Source organism: Myotis nattereri, assembly GCF_964212035.1.
Source record: "Myotis nattereri genome assembly, chromosome: 6".
Lineage (NCBI taxonomy): Eukaryota > Metazoa > Chordata > Mammalia > Chiroptera > Vespertilionidae > Myotis > Myotis nattereri.
The window spans coordinates 35,507,546-35,525,093 of record NC_138081.1 but is presented as its reverse complement, the minus strand read 5'-3'; the positions used below and the strand labels follow the sequence as shown (position 1 = coordinate 35,525,093).

Here is a 17,548-nt window from a genome sequence, read left to right as displayed (position 1 = left end):
TGCCCAGTATAGGAAGATTCTAACTCCCTTGATTTTTGAGAAGAAATATTGACAACTTCATGCTAATCACAATATGTATTATCAACAGATGTTGGGGACAGGTCTTCCTCCACTAAAAGAAAGCAACAGATTAAAAAACATATTAAAAACACCATAAGTATCAAATTCTTATGGTGAATCAAATTCTGAGAAACTAAATTGATCAATTCTTATTTCTTTCATAGCATACCCTCTCCTTTCTAACTGTGCTTTCTAAACCATCAAATTTCTTAGAAATAACAATGTGAAAATGTTCATATTTTGGGGATCCCCTTATGGTTATTTAAAAAAAATTGTCAATTTCCTTGTTTTGAAAAGAAATGTTTGATCTGCTTTTTATTTATAAATATGGGCTTGTAAATATTATATTCTAGTGCCTTTGGGTATTTTCCTCAAGAAATATCAAAATTTCAATCCTTTGTCCTTCTATGCAACTTCCCAAATAGTCTGTGGGATACAATTTTGCCATTATAAGGTAAATGGTATAAGATATGTGTCCCAAAATAAGTTTAAAAAAATGTGCTATTTGTGGAAGAATAAATAATAAATAAAATAATAAAAGCACTAAGATAAAAATGTACAGTAACAGAATCATGTTGATGTTACTGTAAGAGAATTTAGTGGATCAAACTGCACAATATCTTCAAAACACATGTCTCTAAGCAGATTATCCATCACTATGACCTACTTCTAGAATCAGGTTCTACCTTGATATTCTACTTAAAAAAATGGATGTGGATTACACACAATTTATGCTTAACTATTGCAGTAGCATTGATAAAATATTGACCTAAAAATAATCAAACTTCACAGCAAAGGCATGAATCCTATATAATAAAAGGCTAATATGCAAATCAACCTAATGGCAGAACAATGCACACTGACCACTAGGGGGTAGACGCTCAATGCAGGAGTTGCCCCCTGGTGGTCAGTGCACTCCCACAGGGGAAGTGTGACTCACCCAGAAGCCCTGAGCCATGCTCACAGCTGGTGAGTGCAGCGGCAGGGATGGGAGCCTCTCCGTTGGGGAGCGGGCCTAAGCTGTCAGTCAGACATCCCCCAAGTGTTCCTGGACTTCGAGATGGCGGCCGGGCTGAGGGACAACCCCCCCCCCCCCAGTGCATGAATTTCATGCACCAGGCCTCTAGTATATGAATAAAGGAAAATATGTTTTTCTCTAAAAAATAAAGCTGGTGTGCAAAATAATAAATTTAGGGAAAAAGTAGCTGGGAATGGTGTATACCACATAAAAGTAAATGTCATTCAAGCATATTAAATAATAAAGTTTCTGCGCTAATCACCTAGCCATAGAGTTTGTCTACCACAAATAGCACATTCAGAGAAAAGAATAACAAAAAGTTCTGAGAAATTGCTAATAATTGAAATCAACTGGTTGAAAAAGCTTGTAATTCTGATTATTTTGCGAGACTCAAAATGATCTCCTCCTGAAATAATGGGTAGAAGAGAATACATGTAAATGAGGAACCACAGAAGAGTCATCTACTGAAATGTGTGAACAGGAATCACGAGTAGCAACCTAGTTTGGTTTCAGGCCACATTGTGCTCCTTACAATTCCTGGATGCTTCCTGAGGCTACCTGGATACGCAGCAATAAAGTAATGGCTGAATGCAGTTACCATTTTACCTCAGGTATTAGAAGCTAACAGAGATTAACTATCCATTTTTATCAGCAATGAGTGAAAGAAATATAGTTTAATTGAATTTAAGAGAAAAACAGTCACATTAGGGTCCATTTGCATTAATGCTTGAATACTCACCTAGCTCTTTCTATTCTACTTAAAATGCAAAAAAAAAGCATAAATAAAAGACTTATACTTGTGTAGTTTTCCAATACCAGAAATTTCCTACTCTTTTATCTATTCAATATCTCTGAGCAGGACATAATATTATGTCCATTTTTTAAGTAAAAAAAGTCCAGAGAAGCTGTGACTTTTTCCCAGGACATGGGGCTGCAATTCAAACCAAGATGACCCAACTCCCAGTGTGTCACTATTACCATCACCCAAAGATCTTCCTTTCTTACAACCAGTGAAAATTACCTGCTCTATTACATATTGAGTTTATAGGCCATTTTGAACACAGATTCACATGTTACTGAGGTAATTATGGAATACTGTAATACTTCACAGATAATATAACGACAGATCAACGTACATGGTTCTTTAACCACATATGAATTTGCCATAGGTAAGTTTAACTTAAAGATCATTTTAGAGCTAGAAGGGTAAATATCCACAGGCTTCCTAGAGCCTAGAAAGGAGAATAGTGAAAGCAATTCTGGAGAAAGTTCAAACATGGACAAAACATCTGTAAAGTTTTTCAGTGGTAGTAATGAAATGGGAGCAATAATTATGCTAAGGTACGGACTCTAATGAGTTAATTTAATGTCATGAAATGATCAGGAATTATAACATGCAACGTGGGAACATTAAAGGGAGAACACTATACTCACAAAAGAAATTAAGATTTCAATAACATATATTGTAAGGCTAAAGAAGGAAGAAATATTTACACACACGCACAAATCTCACAATTACTAGTCATATAATCTGGTCAGTTGGTTCACTTCAAAAATAGTTAAGGAGTAAAAATAATGGTAGTGGTATGGTGGAAAAATAATTCATTAAGATATTAATCTGGGGAGAACCAAGATGGCGGCATAGGTTAACGCCGGAGTTTGCTGCTTTGAACAACTACTTCAAAAGTGAAACTAAAAGACAGAACGGACATCACCCAAAACCACTGGAACGCTGGCTGAATGGAAGTCCTACAACTAGGAGGAAAGAGAAACGCATACGGACACTCAGAGGAGGCGCAGTGCTGAAGTCAAATTCTGAGGTGCGGAGTGCGCGCGCGGAGCGGGCTGGCGGCGGAGGGCGCGGTTGGCGTTTTCAATCGGGAGGGAGTCGCAGACTCTGAGCTCCAGATCCGGGCGAGTCTTTAGGGACCCAGACTCAAACGGGAGAAGCGGGACTGCCTGGCTTCGGTCAGAGCGAGTGCAGCTTTCTCTCCGAGCTTTGCAGCGGGTGCTGGGACTCAGAGAGGCAGAGCCCCTGGGGACAGGACTGAGAGCAGCCATCACTGCTCTCTCCGGCCCACCCTATTGATCCTGTGCGACCCGCCCCGCCCAAGCCCTGCACAGAGGCATTTGCCGGATAGCCTCAGGCAAAGGCTAGATTAGCACCTCCCTAGAGGACAGAAGTTCTCTCACTGCTGACACAGCTGATTCTCATAGCCACTTGGCCTGGAGGTCAAACCCTCCCTGGAATTAGCTACAAGATTTAACTATAAGACTGCGCACAAAGACCACTAGGGGGTGCACCAAGGAAGCATAACAAAATGCGGAGACAAAGAAACAGGACAAAATTGTCAATGGAAGATCTAGAGTTCAGAACCACACTTTTAAGGTCTCTCAAGAACTGTTTAGAAGCCGCCGATAAACTTAATGAGATCTACAAGAAAACTAATGAGACCCTCGATGTTATATTGGGGAATCAACTAGAAATTAAGCATACACTGACTGAAATAAAGAATATTATACAGACTCCCGACAGCAGAACAGAGGAGCGCAAGAATCAAGTCAATGATTTGAAATGCGAGGAAGCAAAAAACACCCAACCGGAAAAGCAAAATGAAAAAAGAATCCAAAAATGCGAGGATAGTGTAAGGAGCCTCTGGGACAGCTTCAGGCGTACCAACATCAGAATTATAGGGGTGCCAGAAGATGAGAGAGAGCAAGATATTAAAAACCTATTTGAAGAAATAATGACAGAAAACTTCCCTCACCTGGTGAAAGAAATGGACTTACAGGTCCAAGAAGCGAGGAGAACCCCAAACAAAAGGAATCCAAAGAGGACCACACCAAGACACATCATAATTAAAATGCCAAGAGCAAAAGATAAAGAGAGAATCTTAAAAACAGCAAGAGAAAGAAACTCAGTTACCTACAAGGGAATACCCATACGACTGTCAGCTGATTTCTCAACAGAAACTTTGCAGGCCAGAAGGGAGTGGCAAGAAATATTCAAAGTGATGAATACCAAGAACCTACAACCAAGATTACTTTATCCAGCAAAGCTATCATTCAGAATTGAAGGTCAGATAAAGAGCTTCACAGATAAGGAAAAGCTAAAGGAGTTCATCACCACCAAATCAGGATTATATGAAATGCTGAAAGGTATCCTTTAAGAAGAGGAAGAGGAAGAAAAAGGTAAAGATACAAATTATGAACAACAAATATGCATCTATCAACAAGTGAATCTAAGAATCAAGTGAATAAATAATCCGATGAACAGAATGAACTGGTGATTATAATAGAATGAGGGACATAGAAAGGGAATGGACTGACTATTCTTGGGGGGGAAAGGGGTGTCGGAGATGCGGGAAGAGACTGGACAAAAATCGTGCACCTATGGATGAGGACAGTGGGTGGGGAGTGAGGGCGGATGGTGGGGTGGGAACTGGGAGGAGGGGAGTTATGGGGGGGAAAAAAGAGGAACAAATGTAATAATCTGAACAATAAAGATTTAATTAAAAAAAAAAAAGATATTAATCTGCACTTTTTGGCCCCAGATTCCATAGCCATATTCAAATCAGGCTATTTTCTATTTCCTTGTCTCAAGGGTGTGTGTGTGTGTGTGTAAGATAGAGAAGCACACTGTAGATTGTGTAGAGGATTCCTGGAAGATTCCCCAGTCTTGAAGAAGCTGGAGATTGGCAGCCCTGGGGATACCTGAGACTCAGGGATGGCTAGCGGGGAATTCCCTAGGCACGTGGCAAAACCTTTGAGGGGAGGGCTGTGGATGGGGGCAGGAAGACTGTGCAAGGGCAAATATAATTTTGAAAGTAAATAAAAAGGTAAAAAGGCCTGGGAAGGGGGCAGGAGCAGATTAGAGGGGGCCAATGGGAATGGGAAAGGAGACATTGGTAATGCTTTCAACAATAAATTAAAAAGATAAAATCTTAAAAGAATAAATAAATAATAAATAAATAAATAAATAAATAAATAAATAAATAAGAGGCTTAATTCTCCCTGTTGAAACTAAGAGACTCCCCCATCCCATTTTTCTTAGAGCATTTACTTATAAGTTCTTTCTCTGTTTGAAATATATTTAAAAGCTAAGTAAGTCTCTTGTGGCTTTAAGACTCAGAAATGTCTTTCCCAAGGACATGAAGCTACCTCTTTGAGATGCAATCATCAAAGAAAGCAGCACCCCTCTCTCGGTTTTTGCAGGAAAGTAGGAGGCTAACTTCTTCAGGTGCCTCCCTCCAAGTAACAAAACTACCTCTGGTCATAAAGGTAGAAGAAGTTAATTTACCTTGGGATAATGACAATTAGCTAACTCTTCTGGTCACTCCATTTACCAGATGAATTTAGGATGAACTGTGTGTGACAAATGGTGCTATCAAGTCCTCCAACTTGAGGACTAGCTACTGTTTATCTTGAAGACACAGGTTGTATCTGCCTGCTATATAAAAGGGTGAGATTTATTTCTGTCCATCTCTTAGTGAATTTCCTGTAATGTGTATCACATTCTGGTTTAATGTTTGATCAATAATAAAACTGTATTCTTTCTCATTCACCTTTGTGGAGAAGTTTTCTGCATTGAGAGGAGACTTTGTTTTATCTCCCTAAAAGCTGGACCAGAGGCACAGAACATCTCCTTCATCAAAGATTCCCATGCTCTAAGTATGGGATAGAACCTCCCAATAGTCTCTGTGGTCGCTGACATGGACCTGAGAACTGGAGGGGCCCTTACAATGCTTTGGTAGTGTATACATAGGAACATCTCTGGCCTGGCCAGTGTAGCTCAGTGGTTGAGCATTGACCCATGAACCAGTAGGTCATGGCTGGATTCCCAGTCAGGGTACATGCCTGGATTGTGAGCTCAATCCCCAGTGGGGGGCATGCAGGAGGAAGCCAATCAATGATTCTCTCTCATCATTGAGTTTCTATCTATCTCCCTCCCTCTTCCTCTCTGAAATCAATAACATACATTTTAAAAAATAATAATATAATTTTTAATGCTTTCTAGGAATGCAAACAAAAAAATTGAGTTCATCCCTGGTGGGTGTGGCTCAGTTAGTTGGGTGATGTTCAGTGCACTGAAAGGTTGCTGGTTTGATTCCCAGTCAGGGCACATGCCTGGGTGGTGGGCTCAATCCCTGGTAGGGGGCATATAGAAGGCAGCTGATCAAGGTCTCACTTTTACATTGATGTTTCTCTCTCTCCCTCTCCCTTCCTCTCTCTCTAAAAATAAAAAATGTATATTTTAAAAATCTGTTTCATAAGAAAGCATCTTAATATAAACAAATAAATATATAAATGATCTTCCAACTAAACTGATAGACAGTTATTTGCATTTATAGACTATACATTAAATTATTATAACCACACAGTTGAATAAGGAGTAGGAGATTATATATTTGCTATAGCCAACTCAAGTAGAAGAATTAACTACACAATTTTAGCTTTCTGAAATAAAATTAAAAAGAAATAACACAAAAAGCATTTAAAAATCACAAAAACATGCAGTAACTTTCTACAGAATACTATATTGGACTATAATATTATATTTTTACTCAAATATTTTCTAATGCATTAAACAAAAATCAAAGTGGGAAAAAGCAGTCTTATAGAGTACTGGAAAATCTGTAAAAAGACAATCCCAAATGTTTGTAACAAATATAATTACTTTGTAAATGCAACTTGGTGTTTTCTATTTTAATTTGCTTATAAATGATGGCAAAAATACAATGCATTATGTATTTGGGTCATATATTTCCAAAAATAAGCTGCTTCTATAAAAGAGTGAATTGAAAGAACAAGTGAAATCAGTTTCTAATAATACCATGCTTTGTCAATAACATGTTATCTATGTTTTGTATGACTAAAAAAACCCAGTGCCTATAAGTCTTTGACTTTCAACCAAACTCATGTGCTTATAAAAAATATAAATGAAAGTAAATTAATTCATTTTAGTTAATAAAGAACCAACCAAGAAGTGTATTAGTCATACATTAAGCACTCACGAAATGGAAAGGAGATTGCTTACACATTTGAATGAATCCTCCAAAAATTAAAATCTATCTGCTCCCATCTTTCATGAATGCACCATTCACCACTGAGGTGGGTTCACTTCTGGTCTTGGTTAAGCAGAATAGCTTTGGGGAAGCCTCCTTATTCTTCTCAACTCAAGTATCTTCCAGAGTCTTGTGTGAGAAGGAAGGGGACCAAATATCTCTCTAACACCATGTAATCTGAACCACGTGGAAAAGATAAAGCCAAAGGTCACTGGTTCAATGAGACAACTCCACATAATAACTAAGAAAGATACGCTAAAATGCAAAATTGTATATTAGAGTTTCAAAACTAGAATTTCAAAAAACTTAATTGAGGCACAAAAGGTACAGAGAAGTGCCATTCATTCATTCATTCATTCATTCATTCATTCATTCTAAGTTCATAGAGTGCTTACTATATTTGCAGCATTGTGATAAGTGCTGAGCAAATCAACAAGAAAAATAAAATACGGTCCATGTCATCCAAGTAATCAGAGCAAAGCAGAGGAATTAAAACATGTCCACAAATAAAATGAGATTTAATATTCCTTTAAAACAGTCTCTACTGTTTATAACACGAGGATTTATCTTGGAAAAAATTAATTAATCACATGATCTTATTTTAAATGTCACACGTTCTGAGGCAGGCACTCTGAATTTTCAACTGCATCCTGTCAACCTTTTAATGTCTAGAAAATCTCTGAACTTCTCTGGTCATACTTTTAATCTCTACCAAAAAAGAATTTTGCCTGTAATAAGTAAACTAACTTTCAGTGTGGATACAATTCCATGAAATAACCTAAGTTGGAAATTACTTTGCAAAACATTTAACCAATGCTGATCTAGTTAATAGTAAATTATAAAAGTATATTTTTGGTTCATCTGTACTTACAAAATTGTGCCAAGTCAAATTCTAAAGCCCTCATTTTCTCTATCACAATACCTTACTTCACCAGTGTGATAGAGGCAGTTAAACAATGACTTTTTATAATCTCAACATTTTCTTTTCAAAATAATTTCAAGATGAATTAGAAGACAATTACTTCAATTGTTCATTTGATGTTTGATATAGTAATATTTCATTAAATATTCCAACTATTACAAAACACAACATATTACATTATTTTGTGTCTGTTCACATGTCTTAGGGCAAAGCGCAAAATTATTTTTAAAAATGTCTTGAATAAAGCATTTATTTATGTGGCACTAACCACTAATTTGAAATTACCATGCTCAAAAATAAAGGAAGTTATGACAATAATGCCTCATCAAATAAAAATATAGAGAAATAAATTATTTTAAAAATAAAATGATTATAGAGTTGAAAAGTACAAAAGTCAAAAGAGGGATGTGCGCTTTTGTTAGCATGCAAACAACTAGACATAAAGCTCACTTCCCTCAAGAAAATGTCCCATGCACCCTGAAGAGAACAGAGCTTTAAAGTCTGGGCTAGAGTTTTTGTGTTAATTTCAGACCTATACCTGAACAGCAAAGTGAACCTGCAAGTTCTCTCTGCATGTATAAAATAGTCTCTTCAATTGGCAATAAAAAAATCTCTTAATTTGTGTGCACCCTAGGGATAGCTAGTCTAGCCAGAAATTAGATTCCAAGTTATCTTAAATTTAACAGAGTTCCTGTTCTGATTGATTTATATAGATTAATAAGTACTTACATAATTCTAATGTAAGGAAAATAAAGAATCCAGAGGGAAGAAAGAAGCTGAATTTCTAATACTTTGAAGATGCTTGTCCTTTAAGAAAATCTATTCTCAAGAAATTGCTGACTTTGAAAATATAAGTGAATATAAATATAATGAAAATATAAATGAATTCTTTGGCTTAGAATCAGCTTTATGAAAAGCACAATGAGATATCATTTTATTTCACATGAAACATGATCATTATGGGGGGAAAAAGCAGACAAGTGTTGACAAGAATGTGGAGAAATCGGAACCCTCAAACATTGCTGTTCAGCTGATTGGGAAAACACTTCATCAGTCCCTCAAAATGTTAACCATAGAGCTATTGTATGACCTGCAATCCCACTCCTTGGTATATAAAGACGAGATGTCCCCCCAAATTAGGAGCTTTTTACCATGGTTTTACCTTTCACTTTGTGAAAGCTCCCTTATACTAGAAGAGGCTCCTTTCTACACCCTGCCACAACTCCCTTAGTGCTACTATGCATCCGTATTTAACACTGGCTTGTGAAATTGTAATTTCCAGAAACAAATTTTTTAAAGTGTATTAAACAATGATTTCAGGTTGGGGGCAAAACAAGAACCATAAACTTCCTAATGATTATTGACTATTAGCAAACATTTCCAGAATAATAAGAATAATAAGAAATTAGTCGAAACCGGTTTGGCTCAGTGGATAGAGCGTCGGCCTGCGGACTGAAAGGTCCTGGGTTCGATTCCGGTCAAGGACATGTACCTGGGTTGTGGGCACATCCCCAGTAGGAGATGTGCAGGAGGCAGCTGATCGATGTTTCTCTCTCATTGATGTTTCTAACTCTCTATCTCTCTCTCTTCCTCTCTGTAAAAAATCAATAAAATATATTTTAAAAAAATTAAAATTCCATGCCCTTGAAAAACAATATAGCAAATTCCTAAAACAGAATTGGAATAAAAAATTTACAACTTTCTGAATTACCCAACATAAAAGTTTTTACAGTTTGACGTTTTACTACCCTCTATGACAAGCACAACAAAATGAGAAGAGACACCTTGAGAAAGCTAAACTATTAAATTACTTAGAGAAAGTTCTCTCCTTGATCCACCCTAACATTTACTTATTGATATTTTTATCTATAGTTATAAACTTCCCTCCTTAGGCCTATATTATATTTCTGGAAAGACTCTTTAATAGAACATTTTTGCAGAGAAATCATTGTCAAATCATCTAGAAAAATAAAAAGAGAACATGAAAGTAGGTCCAGGAAAACTTTTATAGATGCTTTTCTCAAAAGAATGAAGTTTGAAAACCACGATCACATACTTCATCATGCCATGGACTAAATATGGGTAACTCTGAGAGAAAATTTTTCATAATAAGAATAAATATTTAATGCAATCATTCAAACTATTTTTTAAAATGGTTATTATTCTACTATTGACTTGCTTCTCTTTAACCCTAGCAAGAGATTTTTTTTAAAAAATCATAAATTTGCTATTTAAGAGCAAAATCTGTAAGGGTAAAATTCTTTATGTTGTTAAGAATTTATCATCCCATAAATAACAACTTATGATTTAAAAAAAAAAAAAAGTCCAGTTACAAACTCCCCACTGTCCTATCTCACCCCACCTTGTCTTTTATGAACTTTTTGTACAAAACTATACTTGCTTCATCAATGTATCAGGTAAAATGATTTCTAAAAGCAAACAACAATTAAAAGCCATGAGGAGCCAGTTTTTAAAAAGCATGACTCAACAGTTACTATCTTGATATAAAAATGTATCTTTTACACTTGTTTAAAAAGTAGGTACAGTGGGGCCTTGACTTACAAGTGTCCCGACTAACGAGTTTTTCGAGAAAGAGCCGTCTCTAAACTGATTTTTTGCTTTGAGTTGCGAGCTAAAATTCGGGTTACGAGTCAGTTTCAGATACCCCACCGCTAGTTGGCGCAGCGAACATCACAGTGATCGCCACAACATCAGCCCAGCATCACGTGTCTCACTCGTTCACAGTTGATTTGACATAGGAGTAATTTGAGTTACGAGCTCCGTCATGGGACGAATTAAACTCATAAGCCAAGGCCCCACTGTATCTGCATCTTTCACAGTTTGAAAGAATGAGAAAACTAGGTGGTGTTCTATTTTCCATAGTATTGCTGATGTTTATTACACAATAGTCTTACCTTATAAAGCCTGGCACTTCTTTGTGTGAAAATAAAGGTTATTTAGAAATGTAGCAAGATCATTTTTAGTTGCTGTATTCACAAATCAATCACCCTATCCCCTGTCCCCCCCCCCCCCAAAAAAAATACTAAAGATAATCATAACCAGTAAAGGACTGAATTTGGAGGATTCAATTCAGTTTGTTTAACAGCAAAGTGCTAATGTTATCAAAAGAGTTATCTAAATTCAATATTCTGCCACCAAATAGAGAGTAAAAAAGACAAAATCAATTTAAACCAGCTGGAAGGACTTTCAATGAAGTAAATGATCATAATTTTACCTATGAGAGTGTGAACTTGTATAAAATAATCTCCTATTATAAGCTATTACCTATGCCAAATGCAAGGTGATTCTTTATGAGAGTCACTTTCTTTATATGTAAGTACACAAGCTTCCAAGATATTGTTAGATTTGTTTCAGGCTAAGTGTGGTTTTAAAATAAAACACTGCCAGGATATAAAATATGAGATCAATAATAATTTTTGTTGGAGTTAATAAAAGGAAGAATTATGTTAGCTAAGCTTAGATCAGATCATATACACTAGTATTGTAGTCACATTTACTCAGTAAAACTAAGTAGAACTCATTAATCTTATATTGATCAAAAAGGAGATTGCTTTAGAAAGGTACCATTCTCTTCCCTTTCTACTCATACCAACACACACACACACACACACACACACACACACACACACACCCCTGTAAATTATAATGTCTCTACAAAAAATGAAAGAGCTCAGAGAAATAGGGAAAGAACCACCAATTAAGTAATTTGTTTAATACTCAGTTATTTTAACAAAGGTAAGACAAGAGCTGACTTCAGTGTTCTTGATGAGAAAGGCAATTCATTGAACAACCTCAATAGGTTAAAAGCTTTTTAATAAAATTATGACATATGACAAACTATTTAAAAATAAATGGTTGATATATGCATTCTAATCAAGAGAAGAAAGTAACTAAAAGTGATGGTATTTTACAGGTATTTCCTCCCTATTTTTAGCCTGAAAACCACAAAGTTCACTTAAACTCTCATTGCCATAATAAGCACAAATAACCTACCATTATGGGAAGTGTTGTTAAAGGGACAATGAGTCTGGCCAGCCCTGCAAGAATAGCTGAAGTCTTAACACCAAGTGCACATAACACCAGCATTATTATTCATTTAAACTTTTACTAGTTAAAGGAATTAAAAATTATCTATTTTAAAGTGGACTCATCCAAAGTAATAATATTCATGACATCAAAGGTATAACATTCTAATTATATTTTTTCTAACACAGTGTGTTTTACATTAAATAAAGCCCCCCAAATGATCTCATGTACCACTATTGGTAAAGACAAACACATTTAGTGAAAACAAACGAGGTAATTTTCAATCTGATTTCCTTTTCACAGAAAAGAACTGCTGAACACATACTAGCATCAAATTTTAAAACACACTTAATGTTCAATTCAATGTCATGCTTGCTACTTATGCACTGCAGGACATCATTTAAACTTGAAAACAGTTGAACAAAGGCAGCTGAGTTGATATATTGAACCCCAAATACTCACTATCTCAGTCTCATATTGGGAATTCAATGTGCTATGGAGAAATTGTAATTTACACCAAATGCAAGTGTATAGTGTACACTCAAAGGACAGGCTGACTGAAGGTTCCACTTGGACCCTATCTTCCCGAGCACAGCCTCTGTGGTTTCTACAGCAGATAAGAGTTCAAAGTGACCTTTCACTCCCCTCGGGCGTGATTTCTACGCACGAGGGAGAAGAAAATGGTATAAAATGTGGTTTAATATGACAACTCTGCTACTTGTGTTCTATAGAAAAATCACTTTTTTGAGCTCTTGGTTTAAATTACATCCATTCTCTTCACTAAGTCAGTTCATTCCATTCCTTCTCAGTAAAGTTTCAAATCATCTACCTCTGCATCTACCGAGTGCTGAGAAAGGTCAAGTCCCTTAGACTTTATTGCTCCTGACAGGAAACGAAATCATCATCAAAAATCAGAGAGCTAAGAGGACATATAAGTTCATAATGGTTTAAATTATATTAAAATCACCATTCCGATGAATGGAAACTAATCAAACTTTACCTATTAATATAAACTCTGTAATGTTCCTAGATATTCATTTTATTATTTTTCCCCATGAGAACTGGGAATGCGCTCCTTCTAGCATATAACTAACTTCTTTGTGAAATATAGTGATTAATAATACTAGGTGAAACATTCACTTAATAAAGTTCACAACATTATATAACAAGTGATAGAAAAGAAATCATGGATTCTAACCACTTTGTCCTCCTTTGTGAAAGCATCCAAGGAAGCAGAATAAAGAAAGAAGAAAAAGAGGAAGAGAAAAACAAAAATAAGGCATATATTAATAAATAGATTTTTAAGAAAAACAATTATATGTCACTCTTAAGTGTTAAAACACAGGTACATATATTGAAAATTAAATGTTTACTCTTCCCTCCAAATAGTCATTGTTCAATCTTTCATTGAAAATGCACGTATATGGATCCTGCTATATGCTAGATACAAAAGTTGAGCACTGTAATTTCTAAAATGTTTAGAAATTGGATTATGAAATACACATTTAAAACATTCTTAAGAAAGAAAGCTTAATTCACTAACATAGTCTACCTATTATTAAAGGATACGTTAAAATGCATTTGTATGAATAATTTTATAAAATTAGTATTAAAATATTTATAGTTACAAATTGAAAAAAATCTAAGAATGGGAAATGTTTATAATAAGTAAAAGTTAAAAAAATACTTCATTTTAACCATAAATTATTCCACAAGCAATATTTATTTGTAATACACATTTTAACATTTAACTATCATACAAAAAAACAACTTTTTACATTTTTTGTCTTATGTTCAAGATTAAATAGTTTAAGTTGTGTGTGTTTTTTTAAAATTTTATTCTTTTTAATATTTTTTCCAAAATTGGATTGGGTTCAGTAAAAATGGATGAACTACATTAGGACAGACTGTTTACTCTAAAGCATTCTCTCCTAGCTCAATTTTCTTTAAACACCTTTCCTTTTTAAAACATGAGTTTAACCCTAGTAATTTTAAAATATAAATGTTTAACTATATTTATATTAGTTTGCCTCAAACTTATAATAGGAAATTAAACACACTCAGTCAGCATTAGCACTCAGCTGATTTGCACCCTAAAATATCATTCCCAGGTCTGGTTTGTGAGAATTCATTCCAAAACAGTATGTTTAAGAATACCAAATAAGGGAAAATTAACAAATAGGTCTTGCACACTTTTTATGTGCCAGACAATACCTTAACTCAAGGTTGTTCTAGAAAGCCTTTAAGGTGGCATAGAACTTTTAGAAGTAAAAACGAAAACTTATGTGGCTATAAGAATAAAACATAAAAATATACATTTCATAAAGAACCTAATTTTAATAATTTTAATTGAATTATCTTCCCAAGGCCACAGAGATAATAGTAGGTTCACGTTAAAGTATAATATCTATTTTACTGAATGCCTTAATTCTACCGGAAAAGTTGTTAGAATACCCTACCTACTACTTAAGTACACTACCAAAATATACAATGCTGATTGGGAGGTTCACTGTAATTTTAACAGTGATTTTCCAAATTAGGAAGATATCAAAAGTGCCTAAAGTTATTTTTAATTATAACTTTGTATTACGTTAAAATTTATACATGATTAGATAATATGTGAAATTCTTTAAACAAACAATGGGAATTATTTAGGTATATGATAATCTTCTTTAAATTTTATCTTTTTATTGAAAGTATTACAGATGCCCCTCTTTTTCCCCTATTGGCCCCTTGTACCCCTCCCCCCCTTCCAGGCCTTCACCACACTATTGTCTGTGATAACCTTAACTTCTACAATACATTGAAGATCTGTATCAAAGAAAACTCATACAGACATCCCTATAAATAATTCCACTGTATCAACATTTGAAATATAATAAAGTACAACATTAAAATGTGTTCTAAACTAAATACTTATTAGAATTAATCTAGTACTTCACAAAGTATAATATTAAGTCCCTTATATTAGCATCTTATTGCCTCAAAATTTTGCATATATTTAAAGCACTGGCATAATGGAAGAGTAGCTGTTATTTAAGGCAACTAAGGAAACTACATCAAGTTGAGACTATAGCTCACAGAGAACAAGTAAGTTTTAAAAGGCACATTAAAATGCTTTAACATACTCTTTAAAAATTTGAATAATTTCCATGAGATAAAATAAGCACTATATTTCTTTAACATGATATGAAATTATATTACATTTAATGTCATACAGTTCACTTTGCATTTTACCTTCATTCAATCTGAAACCAATGTTGCAGAAACTAAAGGGGGTTTTTGTTTTATTTTGTTTTGTTTTTTTTACAAGAACTGGCCCTACCTTTCAAGTTTTACAACTCATGATACTATATCTACGTTTACTGCATTCTTCAGAAAATAAATTTATTTCTACAGATAAATCAGTTGATTCTGAATGGGAATAATTTATTAAGATACAACATATAGCCCTGGCCAATTTGGCTTGGTGGATTGAGCTTCGTCCTGCAGACTAAAGGGTCCCAGGTTCGATTCCAGTCAAGGGCATGTGCCCAGGTTGCGGGCTCAATCCCCAGTAGGGGGCGAGCAGGAGGCAGCTGATGGATGATTCTCTCTCATCATTGATGTTTTTTTCTCTCTCTCCCTCTCCCTTCCTCTCTGAAGTAAATAAAAATATATTTTTAAAAAAGATACAACATATAGAAACGATCTTTTTATGAATTATTTTCATCACTACTGCACTACAGTGAATCTTATGAAAAACAAAAGAAGGAAATGGGGAGGGGCATATTCACTTGTACATTTATGCACGCGTTTGCTCTCTAACATGCAAGCAATATTTCTGCTTGGGAAGCTACGGATTGGTATCCACATTGAACACTTCTCTCACGCCCCCCGAATACTCACGTTGTTCGATCGCAGAGACACGCGGCCTCCGCAGCGGGCGCAGAATTTGGTGCGGCAGTAGGAGCAGAGGTGGCCGCACCCATCAGCAAACTTTGTTTTGTGACAGATGCCACAAGTCGGAGCATCATCTTTGTGCTCGCCCTGGTAACGCCGTGCTTCTTCCCCTATTTTTCTCACTTGTTCCTTATAGCTTTCAAATTGTTGGTGCAATCTCCTGGCAAAAGAGAGAATGGTAGCAAACTAAATAAATGATGGAAGACAAAAAGAAATTTTTTTCCAAACAGAATAGATTCATAGTACTTGAACTAAAGCAAAACATACCAAGCAACTTCTCCACTAATCTTACCTACAAAGGTAAGAAATGTATTAGCATGTATTCTATTAGTCCCAATTTTACCTGCACTGAACCACTCAGATGGAAGCAGACTCTATAGAATCACTCTGTTTCCAACAGTGGAATTCATGTACCAGCTCCATGCCTCTGCCTCTTTTAGACAGACAGCTTTCAAAGTATTTCAGCTAGGTCTCAACACCTTCTACCCCTGTGTGTATATAATCGAAGCAAAAGTTATGCAAAATACTCAGCCTAACAACTATATGTGATGTTCTCTGATATTTTCTATCTTACTCTAAATTTAATACTGACTACTATCTTTCAAAAGTGTCACAGTAAATTGATTTCATAATCCATTATTTATGTATGATCCATACTTGGGGGGGGGGGGGGAAACCTTTTAAACTATGTTGCTAGGCAATCTGTGTTCTACAACGTTATCTTCCTTCACCCCTACTTCCTAGAGACTGTGTGTTTTGCTTCAAGTATTTGATAAAATATACAGAATGATAGCTTATACATTTTAACTTGGTGGTTCTTCCAAGTCACATTAAATGTTGTAAACCACACCTTATAAATATTCAGATTTTTACATGCCCCATATTTACAGTTAATATGATTCAAGTCCCCTCCCGTCCACATCGGTTCAAATCCCTGAATCTTAAATCGTTACAAGGAGAAACCATGAGCTGTTCTGTATAGAACATTAGGATATCCAGGGACTCCCCAGTGAAAGGATGCCTTAGTTTTGTAAATGAGAACTGAGAGAGTCATCCTAAGCCTAGCCAGCAGTCACTGGCTATTACACCAAAAAAGAAGCTCCTGGGAAGTGGCTAATCAAACGTATCTGAGTATCAGAGCTCGCTTGCTGGGTGTGAGTATTCCCTAGGACACGGAGCACACACATACATGCTCTTGTTCACTCAGGCAGTTAGCTTGACCCACCACATCTAACATAGCCATGGGGAACTGGCACTCACTGGAAACTGAACCAAGTAAGTTAAGTCCAAGCACTGCACTTGAAGTACTGGGATTTCATTATGTTTTCCTTTTGACATCAATAGCTTTTGAGCAGAAATTTACTGATTACTTTTAAAGTTCTGAAATACCTTTCCTGCTTTGCCCATTGACATTTTTTCCCTAGTTAATTCCCATAATTAAAGCACATAAAGTACTTTAGAATCTGAAACCTTTTCAACTTAAAGACTAGTTAA

The 17,548-nt window shown here is 35.5% G+C and overlaps 1 protein-coding gene across 1 annotated transcript in view; it reads right to left on the bottom strand.

Moving 5' to 3' along the window:
• The window catches only part of RIMS1 (regulating synaptic membrane exocytosis 1), a 409,852-nt gene that overhangs the window by 194,973 nt on the left and 197,331 nt on the right, over positions 1–17,548 (bottom strand). The window contains exon 3 of the mRNA XM_081094491.1: positions 16,001–16,214. Coding sequence (XP_080950617.1) covers positions 16,001–16,214 — 214 coding nt within the window. The remainder of the gene's footprint in view (positions 1–16,000; positions 16,215–17,548) is intronic.